The sequence below is a fragment of the Vulpes vulpes genome, chromosome 13 (assembly GCF_048418805.1).
Source record: "Vulpes vulpes isolate BD-2025 chromosome 13, VulVul3, whole genome shotgun sequence".
NCBI lineage: Eukaryota > Metazoa > Chordata > Mammalia > Carnivora > Canidae > Vulpes > Vulpes vulpes.
In genome coordinates this window covers 121,100,572-121,115,510 of record NC_132792.1, presented here as the reverse complement: position 1 = coordinate 121,115,510, position 14,939 = coordinate 121,100,572, and the positions used below count along the sequence as shown (strand labels likewise).

General features: G+C 46.1%; 1 protein-coding gene across 1 annotated transcript in view; it reads right to left on the bottom strand.

The window, feature by feature from the left end:
* Window positions 1-1,280: 1,280 nt before the first annotated feature.
* DNAH14 (dynein axonemal heavy chain 14) overlaps window positions 1,281-14,939 on the bottom strand; it is a 317,326-nt gene continuing 303,667 nt past the window's right edge. Inside the window, 5 exon segments of the mRNA XM_072733718.1 lie at window positions 1,281-1,518; window positions 1,892-2,038; window positions 5,880-6,043; window positions 8,332-8,471; window positions 9,310-9,422. Of these exon segments, the coding sequence (XP_072589819.1) occupies window positions 1,303-1,518; window positions 1,892-2,038; window positions 5,880-6,043; window positions 8,332-8,471; window positions 9,310-9,422 (780 nt within the window). The 3' untranslated portion in view covers window positions 1,281-1,302.

The following is a 14,939-nucleotide window of genomic DNA, read 5'->3' as shown; positions in this document are numbered from 1 at the left end:
ATGAGCCACAAAAGCATCCATGTACATTGGAAAGACCATGCATGTCTGTGAGGTGTTTGTGTGTCCGTGAGATGAGACCAGACACCTTCCATGTGTACCTCCTCCTGGTGGGACATGGGGTTGTCAGGCCCGGCGTCAACACTCAGTGGGGTCAGAAGGCCACAGCCAGGTGCCTACCTTGGTCTTTACCCTTGGACGGCTCAGAGAAAAGGCAGCACGTGCCGGATGTCTCCAGAACTCAGGGACCATGTTAGCAAATTGCGTCTAATTCTGACTTTGGTCCAGTGCAATGGACCAAATACCAATTTCTTAATTTCTAATTGACAGGGATTCTGTCTCAGTTTTTTCTAGACTGTGGGGTGTAACTGGCTCATGTGGTTTTTGGATGGTTACCTTCAGAGAGTACAAGTTCATAGACACAAAGGTAAGCTGTTGGTATCCTGTTGGCAGTTCTCCCGGATCCAGCTAGGGGTGTGGGCCTGCCCTGCCTGCGCTCCCGACGGTGGAGCATGGGTCTCCATCCGGGTTCCCCCTGCTGCTGAGGATGGGCTGTGAGTGTGGCTGCAGGCCCTCCTCCACGCAGTGAGTGTGGGCAAGACTTAGGGCTCTGAGCAGCAGCTTCTGAAGCAGAGAGCTGGCCACCAGCACCCTGTGGTACGAGGCTGGCCTGGGGGTCCCAGCAGATCCTGCTCCTGCTCAATGTGGTGCTCGGTGCTCGGTGCTCAGTGCTCGGTGCTCTGCAGCACAGGTCCTGCCACAAAAATGCATTTCCATAGTGACTGAGCATGCTGCCCTCTCGGGATTGGCTTTCAGAAGGAGGGGGTTTGGTGAGGTCACAGGACCTCCTGCGGAAGGGAAGAAGATCGCCTGTGTCTTGGAAGTCTGCAGGCTAGCCGGTGGGGTCCTGTTCTGGGCTCCAACAAGCCAGGAACTCCCAGGAACTCCCCCCTCGTGTGTATTTTACTGTTTGGAACTGCGGGAATCACTGTTGAGAATCAGGAAGTTATTCGAACATGCCCCAAGTGCTTGCTGGGTGTGGGGGTTTCCACTCTTATGGAAGGGGGACCTGCGCTCTGGGAGGTGCACTCACCGAGCATGATGCATGTTCACCAGGGTCAGTGCACGCTCACTGGAGATGGTGCAGGTTCACTGGGGACGGTGTGTGCTCTCCGGGGACAGTATATGGTGGGGCCCCCCCCGCTGAGCATGGATGTTTCTGTGGAAGGTGTTGGCTACATGCAAGGGTCTTGAGACACATAAAACTGGTTAAGAGTCAAAAATTCAGTGGTTTGGTACATGTGTTTATTCCTCATTCTTCTCACAGAGCAGTGCAACCTGCATTGTGATCCAGTGACTAGGAGGTCTCCTTGTGGATAAATACACTGATGTTAGAAAGTTCGAGGGTAAGCCAGTAGTTGTCAAAATTCTTGACCGCTCAGGTGTCTGATAAACTGGACATTCAAATGTGAAGAGTTCTGAATCTCTCTGCTCAGAAGTATTTGCTGTTTCAGTAGAAATCTTAAAAAAAAACAAAACAAAACAATAGTCACAAGCAAACCATGTGCTAGATCTGGGGGACAGTTGTAAAATGCACCCGTTTTTGGTCAGTGGTTCTGTGGCTGCGTATTCGGGATATGCCAGAGACTCGAACTTGCCGAGTGACCGTCATGACGTCACGGTACATAGTCTGGAGAAGCAGCATTGGATGTTGGTATAGCATCTACTTCAGATGTTAGGCATCAGTATGCTGGGCTATTTTAAGTGTCGTTTGCCATTTGAAGTATTTATCACACGTCTTACTGAGGCCACAGGAGTGGGGTTGGACGTGCCTGGCAGCCCTGAGGGAAGAAAGCCAGGAGGGCTGACTCCTGACCAAAAGGTAGGTGGTTACCTTTGTTGGCAAGAAATAGATTTCAGGAAAATCGCAGCATAGCTCACGAGGCAGCGAGTCTTCTAGTGCATTTTGTTCATGATTCCACCTGGCTCCCTCGATGAATAAGCCAAAAATGTGAACTCCCACGTGTGTGCGGTCCGTGCCCTGCCGAAGGAGAAGTGGTGTCAGTGGCTCCCCGGCGCGATGCTTCCTTGAACAGAAGCTCTGTCTGGTGGGGGGTCCCTCCCAGGCCGGCCCTGCTGGTCCTCCCAGGTTCCCGTCCTCCCAGGGGTACAGTCGTCCTTCCTGGTCCCTGGGGGCTGTGACTCTTGTGACTCTGACATGGTCCCAGGGCTTCTGCATGTCAGCACAACCACCCAACACCAGAAGCATCTACATCAGGCGAAGTGCACGGCCACCAGTGGCCCTCGGTTTAATTCCCAGGTATGCATCCAAGGAAAATGAGTATCCGTGTCCATCCAAAGACAGAGTCGGCAGATCGCAACAGTCCTCCACAGACATCAACCCTCAGCCCATCAGGGGGGAGAACCTGTGGTACGTGATTAGCACGACAGGACACTCCCGAGCCACCAAACAGAAGCACCCGTTCCTATGCACGCTGCAGGGACGAGTCTCACACTGACTGGGAGCAAGAGCAGCCAGACCTGAGGAGGGGGCCCACTGCGCGGTCCCGCCCCGGAAGTCGGAGGCGGGGCCGCGGGTGGGGTGGCCCAGGGACGTGCCCTGGCGGGGATGCGAGCTCCTCATACTGTGCCTCGGGGAGTAAACACAAACCTGTGAAGAGCAAATAAATGGGAAACAGAAATTGAAGGCCAACAAAACACCATTACAGTTAATAAAGGCAAATTTGGTATATTTGAAGAAAGTAAATGAAGTAGACAAACTTGGCCAGTTTAAATTAGAAAGAAATTAGAAATGAGCAGAAGAATGTGTCATAAAGAATGTAGGGGGGTGCCCTGGGGCTCAGGCGGTCAAGTGTCTGCTTTCGGCTCCGGTTGCGGTCCTGGGGTCCTGGGATGGAGCCCCACGGAGTCAGGCTCCCTGCTCAGCAGGGCATCTGCTTCTCCCTCTGCCCCTCCCCTTGCTGTCTTTCTCTCTCTCTCTCTGTCAAATAAAATCTTAAAAAAAAAATAAAGGATTTGGTTCCCGGGACCACCTTGCAGGCTCAGGGTAAGGACTTGCCTCCCCAGCCGGTCCCCAGAGGGCTTGTGCTAATGAGATGGCTCAGGATGGGGGCTGGCGGGCACAGAAGGAGCCAAGAGGAGATTTGGGGGGCGGGGGGGGGACATGGAACCAGTGACATCAACCAGCCTCCGGGGCTGGGGGAAGCCATGAGGGCAGTGATTCAGCCAATAGGGCTACATTAGGAAACCCCAGTGGAAACTCTCAAGACTGAAGCTGGGGTGAGCTTCCTGGGTGGGCAGCACTCTCCTGAGTGTTACATGTCGACACCAGGGGGAACAGGGCCTGAGGACATGGAAGACTGATATTTGGGACCCTCCCAGGCCTAGATTCGGCCCTATGTGTCTCTTCCTTTGGCTAGTTCTGATTTGTATAATATCCTTTTGCTATAATATCAAAATATTATATTTTGATATTTATACAAAATATACAATATTTTGTATAAATATCCTTTTGCTATAATAAAACTGTAAGTATAGTGTTTTCCTGGAGTTCTACGATCTTCCTAGCAAATTATTAAACCTGAGGGTGGTTTTAGGAAACCCCAAACTTGCAGCTGGTGTCAGAAGTCTTGGATGTAACAGCCTCGAAGGACTGTGTCCTTAATCTCCAGCATGGCTAAGCCCAGGTAGAGAGCTAACATAGGAAGATGTAGGGCATTACAAACCCTATTCACAATAGCACAATTACAAAACACTTAGGAAAACAGTGTAAACATAAATTTCTAAGATCAATGTGAAGAAAAACCTGAATAAATGCAAAGATAAACCATGTTTCTGTATGGAGAGATTCAATACTAAAGAGATAACCATTCTCTCCCAAATTTATACATAAATGTCCAGCAAGCTGATCAAAATCCCAAGTTAAAAAATGAAATATAAAAGGCCTACTGTCAAATTCATCTAGAAGAGAAAGCATGCACAAATCATTTTCAAAAGAAACAATGAATTCATGGATTTGAAGACACGCTTATGTCAATACTGCCCAAAGCGATTACAGAGTCAGTGCTATCTATCCCCATCAAAATCCCAAAATCCCAATAACAAAATCTATTCTAAAATTCATAAGGAATTTCAAGGACAACCAAGTAAACAAGATAATCCTGAAGAAAAATGCTGGAGTTCTTACACTTCTTGATTTCAAAGCTTATGATAAAGTGATGGTAATCAAAACAGTGTGCTATCGTAAAAAAAAAAAAAAAAAGAACATATAGAGCAATGGGATGGAATGGAGAACCCAGAAATAAACATTGACATATGTGTTCAAATGATCTGCAACAAAGGTGCTATGATATTCAATGTGGAAAGAACAAGTCTCTTCAATAAGTGGTACTGGGAAAATTAGACATCACCCACCACATAGAGCATGACCTTATGTCTAAACATTAATTCAAAATGGATCAAAGACTGAAACTTAAGAGCTAACACTATCAAACTCGCAGAGGAAAACAGAGCAGAAAAGCTTCGTGATATGGGGCTTGTTGGTAGTTTCTTGGTTGTGACAGCAGAAGCACAACAGAAGAAATAGTACATACACTGTGCTACATCGCAATTAACAATTTTTGTGCATCAAAGGATGCTGTCCCAGAATGGAGAGGTAACCCACAGGACAAAGAAAAATACTCACAAGTCATGCATTCTATAAGATATTAATATCCAGCATACCTAAGGAACTCCTACAATTTAACAACAAAAAATCCTGGTGAAAAAAAAATGGGCAAAGAGCTTGAACAGACTTTTGCCAAAGAGGACACACAGAGGGCCAATGAGAACACCTCAAGATGCTCAGCATCCTGAATCACTAGGGAAATGCAGATGCAAACCTCAGTGAGATACCACCTCACAGCCACTGGGATGGCTACTATCAAAACCTAGAAAATGACAGGTATTGGCAAGGATGTAGGGAAGGGAACCCCTAGTGCCCTGTTGGTGGGAATGCAGACTGGTGCCACCACTTGGGAACAGTATGGAGGCTCCCCAGAAAGTTGAACAGAATTGCCAAATAATCCAACAATCCCAATCCTAGACATATACCCAAATTAATCAAAAGCTCAAATCCTTGTGCACCCACATTCAAGGAAGCAGTGTTTATGGTAGACAGAAGGAGGGAGCAATCCTGGTGACACTGGCAGGTGGCAGCGTGGTGCAATGCCCTCAAACCCCTGTGCAAAGCCCTTCACCCAACGTGGCTGTACTTAAGAGATGAGGCCTCTCGGGGAGTAATTAAGGTCAAGAGAAGTCACATGGGTCAGGGCCTGATCCACCAGGATTAGCGTCCTCCTTGAGAAGAGACCAGAGATCTCACTCACTTTCTCCACTGATCTACACTGAGGAAAGTTCTGGAGACAGACAGTGAATGTGCACAATGTCACAGAACTGTACACTTAGAAATAGTTAAAATGACGGTTTTACATTATGTATATTTTGCCACAAGAAGAAGTGGGAAAAAGTAATAATCCTCTTAAAGAAAAAAAAGTATAAAGAAGGATCTGCACAAACTCTGATCATGGAGCACCCGGCTCAGGGGAAGGCAGGAGTGAGGCTGGTGAGGAAGTGACTGGACATACGGACATGTACTCCAATGTTTTAAGCAGGCTAGTACCTTTTTTAAATTTTTTTTAAAGATGTTATTTATTCATTCATGAGAGACACAGAGAGGGAGAGAGTCAGAGACCCAGGCAGAGGGAGAAGCAGGCCCCATGCGGGGAGCCCGATGTGGCACTCGATCCCGGGTCTCCAGGATCCCGCCTCGGGCTGAAGGCGGCGCTAAACCGCTGAGCCACCTGGGCTGCCTGGGGTAGTACCTTAAAGGCTCTCCTGACGATGTTGAGTTTCTTCTGGATGATTATGGAGAACTCCTCATCTTTGATGTCAGTGGTGTCCGAGGTCACATGGTGGGTAAAAGTGAGGGCGTCTATAGAGATTCCCTGGGACTTTCCATAGTCTTGAAGCACAGCAGTAAGAAAGGCTTTGGAGAAAAACACCCAAGCAGTTCCCAGTGAGTAGGGGGAGTCAGGGGCTGAGTATGCCCTAGGGGTTCCCTGGGGTCTGAGAGAGCAGTGTTGATGGACTCCATCCTCCTGGCAACAGAGCTGGGTCCCAGAGACAGTAGAAGACCGGAGCGTGTCAGAGTCTTTCTCAGGAAGTGGTGTTCAGACATGGGGAGAGGGAAGCACATCTCCCCTGGAGTTGCTAAGTGGTGGGGGGGCTGTTTCTACCTTTGGTTGCATGAAAAGTGCTGTGTGCAGCTGAGAAAAAGGAGACCAAGGCAGTGCAAACAGAGCTAAGAGACGAGGAGGAGGCTGAGAGTAGCACAGAGGACAGTCACCTGGAACCATCCATTCCTGAAGCCAACAGCCTTGGCTTCCTCTTTACTCACATGAGCCTATATTTACTCTGTTTTGCTCAAGCAAGTCTGGTTCACACTGTGTGTCTGATTACCAACACTCTAACGTGGATCCTAACAGTTCTTGCAGCTACTGTTCTTGTCTAATCCACCCTGCATTTTGCCCGGACCCTCATCCTACTTCTGAATCCTGTCACAGCCCTGCCCAGAACCTGCCCTGGCAGTCCTCACAGAGTGAATTCTAGGGCCTTCACTGGGCCACCGAGCCCCTGTCAACGCTGGTCCATGTCCTCTGCTCGTGGCTGCGGGAATGACCCGCTGAGACAGGGCACCTCCTATGTGTCCTTGAGCCTGCCTCCTGCCTGGATGGCCATTCTCATCCTTTGCCTATAACTGTCTGAGACCCCAGAAGCCGTCAGTGCCGGCAGGTCAGAGGGGCCCTCGCCCTCCTCCATGCGCCTCAGGGCTCTGCAGGCTGCAGGAGACCAGACTGCGCTGTGGATGCCGTTAGGCCTCTGGTGGCAGGTGCCACACGGGGCCTGCAGTCTGGGCGGTGCTGCCCCGTGGTGTGTGGAGCCTCCATCTCTCCTGCAATCCAGCCCTGAAAAACTGCGCAAAGGCCACTGCATTGTCTTCCCCGATTGTCTTAGACATGACAGGTGGCTAGTGGCTATCCCCTTGCTGCCCATCACGTGGCTCCACCCTGGGTCTCTATGTCAGTAAAGGGTGTCAGCCTCCACCAGCTGTGGGAGCCAGAGAGCCAGGGGCCAGCGCACACACTCTGTCCCTCAGGGTCCCCCCACACAGGGCCACCCCCAGCTCCTGCCTGGAGACCAAGCAGACCCACCCTGGCTCCTCCCTGGCCTGACCATGGCCGTGGCCCCTTGGCTGCAGGGGGCAGACTCCCTGGTGTGTCCCCAGCCTGCCCAGTGTCCCCACTGCACCCTGCCCAGTCACCCTTCCCACACTGGGGGACTCCCAGTTTGTGCCACGGTCACACACAGGGATTTCCAAGTAACACAAGCCAAGGTCTTATCTTGGCTCAGGTGTGTCTGGTCCTGGGAGTATGGGGAAACTCCGTAACTTCTCTGCCATGGTTCTCCTCTCTGAGAACAGGAGTGACAATATGCAGGACCCTGGTAAGATGGTCAGGAGCGCTGAATGAGCAAGTGTCTACCAAGTCCTCAGAGCAGCCCGTGGCTCCCCATCAGGGCCGTATCAGGGTGGGATCTCCATCCTCCTGCCTGTTGCACTGCATACTACCTTACGGGCAGCAGGTCTTTCCTGAGGAGCCTCCCTGACTTCAGCTCGGGGCCCTGTGCTCTGTTCCAAAGCCGTTCCTTTGTTTATTTATGCATATGTATCTACTCAGAAAGTCACTTAATCATTCTTCAAATATTTCCCAAGAGATTTTTTTTAGGTGCTGGGGGCTAGTAGATGCGAGGGGTATGGCAGGGCATTAGGACACACCTGGGTCTGCCCTCATGGTGCTTAGGACCTAGCCATGCCCCTCTACCACTCCCATAACCCCCAACCACATGCTGTGGTGACATGTTCTGCTGGGACGCCTTTCCTTCCTGCTGGATGTCTATGCTGAGCATGGTGCCCAAGACCCAGCGCCATTCATTCATAAAGGAGTGAAAATGGCCAACACACAGTTTCACTCCCTTGGGGAGTACCCATCTGCAGCAGTCCCAGTGAAGTGCAGTGGCCCCTGAGAGGGGTGTGGGGTCAGCCTCTGACATCCCAGAATCAGCCTCCTATAGATGACATGACACGGCCGGCCAGGTGTAGGTGTGCTCTGAGGAGGATGGTCTAGTTTAGCATGGAGGGAGGTAGGAGTGAGGAAAGGAAGAGAGTGGGAGGGAGAAGAGACCACCCAGGTGCAGGTACCTGCAGGGTGCACTCACCTTGTGGAAAGAAGAAAGCTGGGAGCCAGTATCTTGCAGGAAATCCTTCAAAGAAATCACTGTTCTTATCATCGGGATATTTGGGGCTTTGGGCAGGTGATGGAATAGAAAGATTCGAGACTGTGACAAATCTCATATACCTGTTGGAGGCAGACCATGGGCAGAGAGGTCAGGGCACCACCATTGCACGCTTTCCTACCACCATCCCTCTGAGGTCCTTCCTTTCCATCTCAAGCTCTCCCACTCAGGACCCAATCTCATACTTTAGTGGAGACCAACTATGGTTCACACATGCGGGAAGGCCATGGATTTGGGTGACAAGGGGTGCTGCTCCATGCTGGAGGTCCTGGCTGTGCCCTAAGGCATCTATTCCAGAGTTGCTGGTTTCTATAAGAGGAGATGCCCCAGCACTCACTTAGAGTTAAATGGCACAAAACACAGTTTGGTACAAACTTTGGAACTGGATTTTCTGGGTTCAAATCTTAATACTTCCACTGTCTGGTTGCAAAGCACTTGGCAAGCTACTTCAAGTCTTTGTGGCTCTGTGTGCTCATCTCTACAATGAGGGTGATGATGAAGGATGGTACCCCCTGTGTGTCACAGGGCTACTGTGACAATGACATGACTCCTTGAGTGTTGGCTGCTCTCATGCTGTTCAGATTATTTCAATTTGTGTGTTAAACACATTTAAAAATTACACGTAACTAATTCTCATTTCCTTTCACATTTCTCCCTGCTGGTTTCCTGGGACACAGTGCAGAATCACAGAAGGACACATGCATGAGGTGCAGGCCACGGAGTCCTTCAAGTGGACGGACCACGGACAGGACTCTCAGCATCCCATGTCTCCAGGTCTTCATCCTAAACTGAAAATAACACTTCTTCCCCCTTGCTTAATTCACATGTTGCTCTGAGAACCCCAAAGGCCAAGCTCTAAGCCACAATAAGTAAGAGATATAAAGCAGCTTTCATCCATACCGATGATGTATTGCAGTATAAGCCATTTTGGCCCAAGTATTGAAGAAATTCAGTCGTTGGATGAGATCATTAACCCAGGAACTCAGGGGCTTACAGGACTTGTAGGCATGTTTCTGTTGGGATTTAGAGATAGGCACATCATATTTTTTGTTGTCATTAAAATTTATTTTGGGGGTCATTGGGAGCATATCTGCGAACTTGTACTCAATTTCCAAGGAAAAATAACTTGGCAGAAGGATGCCATTTTTTAGCTGAGAGCACATGAGAAATATGAAAACTAATACCCAGGAAAAGAAGCATTATCTTAACTGTGTTTTGGACAAAACACCTGACATTTCCAACCTGGCTGAAGGCTTTTTATCACTCTCTTCAAGTCCTTTGGTCTGCTCCTTTCCCCTTCTCTGGGCAGCTTAACTTCACAAGCAGTTAAATGTGAGCAATTTCAACTCCCCAGCCTTTCCCTATACCAAATCCGACAAACCCATCTACTGCCTACTGTTGAATCACCTGTCCTTCTAGTTCTGAGTCAAGCAGACCTGCCATGCTCTGCAAAGCCTTTCTGGAGTTTGCCTCTCTTCAGTAGCTTCAGCTTTCCATTCTTCACCCTGTTTATTGACATGCCCTTCTATCCTAAATACACAACCATCCAACACTCAATCCTACTTGTTTTATTCTGAACAAAATACTAGCAAACTGAATTCAGGAACACATTAGAAGGATCATAAACCCTGATCAACTGGGATTCACCCCAGGATGCAAGGATGGCTCGACATACGGGAATCAATAAATGTGACACACCACATAAACAGAATGAAGGAGGGGTGTCTGGGTGGCTCAGTGGTTGAGCATCTGCTCAGTGGTGGAGCATCGGCTCCTCAAATTAGGCATAGAAGGAATGTTCCTCAGCATAATAAAGGCTACAGATGACAAGCCCATAGCTAGCATCATACTGAATGGTCAAAGGTTAAAAGCCTTTCCTCTAGGATCAGGAACAAGACAAGAAGCCCACTCTCACCATTTCTATTCAACATAGTATAGAAAGTCCTAGCCATAGCAATTGGGCAAGAAAAAGAAACAAAAAGCATACAAATTCGGAAGGAAGGAGTAAAATGGTCTCTGCAGATGACATCATCTTATATATAGAAAACCCTAAAGACCCCCAAAGACTGTTAGAATAAACAAAATCAGTAAAGTTGCAGGATATAAAATCAACATAGAGAAATTAATTACATTTCCACATATTAACAACAAACCATCTGAAAGAGAAATTAAGAAAGCAATCCTATCTATAATAGCATCAAAAATAACAAAATACTTAGGGCGAAATTTAAACAAGGAGGTAAAAGATTAAAAACTGTACAAAATTGATGAAAGACGTTGAGAAAGTCACAAATGGAAATATTTCTTGTCTTCTAGGATTGGAAGAATATTGTGAACATGTCTATACTATCCTAAGTGTCTACAGATTCAATACAATCCTGATCAAAATTCCCATGGCATTTTTCTCAGAAACAAAGTTTCCTAAAATTTGTATGGAACTACAAAACACACTACATATCCAAAGCACTTCTAAAAAAGAAGACCCAAGCTGCAGGCATCACACTTCTTGATTTTGAGTTCTATTACAAAGTTGTGCTAAAAACAGCATGGCACTGGCATAAAAATAGGCACATAGATCAGAACAGAATAGAGAGCCCAGACAAATTCAGTGATGTATGGTCAACTAATTTTTGACAAGGGTGCAAAGAACACAAACTGGGGTAAGAACAGTCTTCAACAAATGAAGCTGAGAAAACTGGTTATCCACATGCAAAACAAGGACATAAGATCCCTATCTTACACCATTCAAAAAGTAGAAATGGATCAAACACTTAAATATGAAATCTGAAACCGTAAAACTTATAGAAGAAAATATATGGAAAAAGATCCTTGACATTGGTCTTGTCAATGATTTATTGGATAAGACACCAGAGCACAGGCAACAAAAGCTAAAATAAGCAAGGGGGTCTATACTCCTTCTTCACAGCAAAGGAAACAATCAATAAATTGGAAAAGCAACTTATAGAATCAGAGAAAATATTCACAAGCCATATATTTGACAAGGGGTTAAATCCAAAATATACAAAGCACTCATCCAAACTCAATAGCAAAAAACAAACAAACAAACAAAAACAAACAAGCAAAAAACCAATTCAATTTAAAAAAATGGCCAAAAGGGCCTGAAGAGCCATTTTCCTAAGGAAGATATACAAATTGCCAACAGGTACATGAAAAGGTGCTCCACATCACTAGTTACCAGGGAAATGTAAACCAAACCACAAGGAGATAGCACCCTATATCTGTTAGGATGGTCATCATCAAAAAGACAGGTGATGACAAATATTGATGAGAATGTGGAAAAGGGAAACCCTTATACATTGTTGGTGGGAATTTAAAATGGTTCAGTCATTTATTTTATTTTAGAGAGAGAGCAAGCACGCCTGCTTGAGTGGGGAGAGGGGTGGAAAGGGAGAGGGAAAGAATCTCAAGCAAAGTTCATGTTGAGTGTGGAGCCTGACATGGGGCTTCATCTCCTGACGTTGAAATCATGACCTGAGTTGAAACCAAGAGTCAGATGCTTAAGTAACTGAGGCACCCAGGTGCCCCTAAAATGATTCAATCATTATGGAAAACTGTATGGAATTTCTCAGAAATTAAAAATTGAACTACCAAAAAAAATTGAACTACCACATGACTCAGCAGTCCCATTCTGATATATGTGTGTGTGTATGCATGTATATATACATATTTACATATGTATATATACACATGTATGTATGTACATATATACACATATATGTATATATACACATATATGTACACACACACACACACACTCAAAGGAACTAGAATCAGTGTTTTGAAGCTGCCTGCCCCCAGCCCACTGCTAGGGCCACAGTCAGACTGGCGTGTGGTCATCTTCCCCTTTCCCTGGGGCGGGACTCACTTTGGAGTGGGGCAGGCCCCTATCCCAGCTATTCTCACACTGCCAGGGTGGTGGCACAGCTTTGGATGGACCCTTGCCAAGGGCATGTTGGAGCTGGCAGGTCTGCAGAAGAGCCAGGGTGTGGGGTACGCAGTGTTAGCAATGTCCGCAAGGTCTGCTGTCGGGGGCAGGTGGGGGCTGCAGTGGAGGACTGGCTGGAGGGGATGTATGTGAAGACGAGTATAGGAGCAGGGTGCACTTATGCATCCTAGGTGGTGAGTGATGGAGCCGTGCTGGTTCCCATGGTTGTCTGCCGACTCATGGAGGGAGATGGTGCCAGCTCCTTTGTTCCTGGAGGGGTCTCCCAGGACCTCCAGGAGAGGCTCTGTGATTAGTAAACTAATCTCTCTCCCATATGCTTCAACTGTTCTTCAAAACGCTTCTGTGCAATTATCTCCATAGGCTATTTTTTGTTCTGTTTCTTTAAGGGCAGGGACTCAATTTCCTGTCTCCCCCACTGATTTTTAAAGTCACAGGTGTTAAGCCCACTGATTTTAAGACCTGGCAAAGTTAGGCCCTTCTGATTTTCAAAGCTAAATGATCTGGGGATTTGTCTTTGCTCTATGGGTCCCCCATACCTGGGGGTCCACTCCTCTTCCCTCTCTGCCCCACCGCACTCCTCCCTCCCATGGACTGTCTGCACATCCTCAGAAACCCTTGCCAAGCCAGTCCTCATTATTCATGAATTACATCTTTGCAAACTTGACTGCTTCGTAAAAAATATTTTTTTAAAGAATTTATTTATTTTATGGGGAGAGAGCACCAGTGTGGGGAGGGACAGAGAGAGAGAACCTCAGGCTGATTCTTTGCTGAGCACAATGCCTATCATGGGACTCGATCTCACAACCAATGAGATCATGACCTGAGCCGAAATCATGAATCTGATGCTCAACTGACTGAGCCACTCAGGTGCCCCTAAAAATATTTCTAACTCCAAAATTGTACCACTGGTGCTTTGGTAGTCATTTACACACATATGTAGAGTGGCAAAAAATTTCAGTCCCCTACCAGCACATTCCCAACTGAGACCAAAAAGGTGATATTCTGCTTCTTGTTTTTTCTTTCCATGATCTATTTAGTGCTACAGTTTTCATATTTTTTTTTGCTTTTTGTTGGTGATTTTACTGTTTAAAATGGCTCCAAGCATAGTGCTAAAACTCTACCTGGTGTTCCTGCACAGAAGAAGGCTGTGATGTACTTCATGCAGAAAATACACATGTTAGATAAGCTTTGCTCACTCATGAATTATACTGCTGTGGGCCATGAGACATTAATGATTCAATACTACATAGATGTCTTTACGCAAACATACATAAAACAAGATTATTTATTGATTGGGTGACAAAAATGTGATCAGAAGCAATAGTTCAGTGTTCACTAGTGCAGTGTTCATGGCCACTTAACTACTGCAAATAAGGAAAATCAACTATATATGCGTATATATGTGGAGAGAGAGAATTGGAAGAAAACATAGAAAAATAACAAATTTTCCCTGGGTGATAGAATCATGAGTGTTTTTTTTTTTTTAAAGATTTTATTTATTTATTTGACAGCACAAACAGGGGAACTGCAGAGGGAGAGGGAGAAGCAGACTTCCCCCTGAGCAGGGATCCTGACACAGGGATCAATCTCAAGACCCTGGGATTATGACCTGACTGACTGAGCCACCCAGACACCTTAAGTGATTTCTTTTTTTTTTTTTTTTTATTTTTTTTTCTTTTTTTTTTCTTTTTTTTTTTTTTTTTTTCTTAAGTGATTTCTATTTCTGCCTTATCCTTTCTATATTTTCACACTTCTACAATGAGAATATATTGCTCTTTGTAGACAGAAAAAAATTGAATGACACTCATAAACTAAAAATTAAAAATAAAAGATGAAATGATTCCTGGGCCTTTGCCTTAAGCAGAAAACCAAATTTTAGAAACACAAAAATTATTAGAACAAGAATAAAATCAGCCATGAAGTTCTTGCAGCATGGAGTAGGAAATGAACAAGGATTGTTGAAAAGGTAATACAATGTTGAAAATAAAACTATTGCTCCAGAAGTTAAATTCTCATTTTATATTAGCCCTCCCTCAAACCCTGAAACCCACACCAGATTAAAAACCTATATAGACACATTAAAGGATGCATAACATCATTTGTCATCAGGAAAATACATATCAAAACCACAATGAGATACAACTTCACATCTACCAGGATGAGTAGAATCAAAAAAGGCAGATAATAACAAACATTGCAAGGATATGGAGAAATTGGAATCCCTGTATACTGCTCCTGGGAATGTAAAATGGTGTGGCCACTTTGGAGAATAGTCTGTAAGTTCCTCAAAAAGTTACACAGCACTACCATTGAACCTCACAATTCCACTCCTAGGTATATACCCAAGAGAAATGACAACATTGCCACATAAAACTTTCTATGAATGTTCATAGTAGTATTACTCCTAATAGCCAGAAGATAGAGACAATGCCAACATTCCCGATGAATGGACAAACAGAATATGGTAGGTCCACAGGCATGGATATACACAAACACATGAATACAGCGGAATGTTATTCAGCTGTCAAAAGGACCGAAGTACCGGCACACACTACAGCATGGA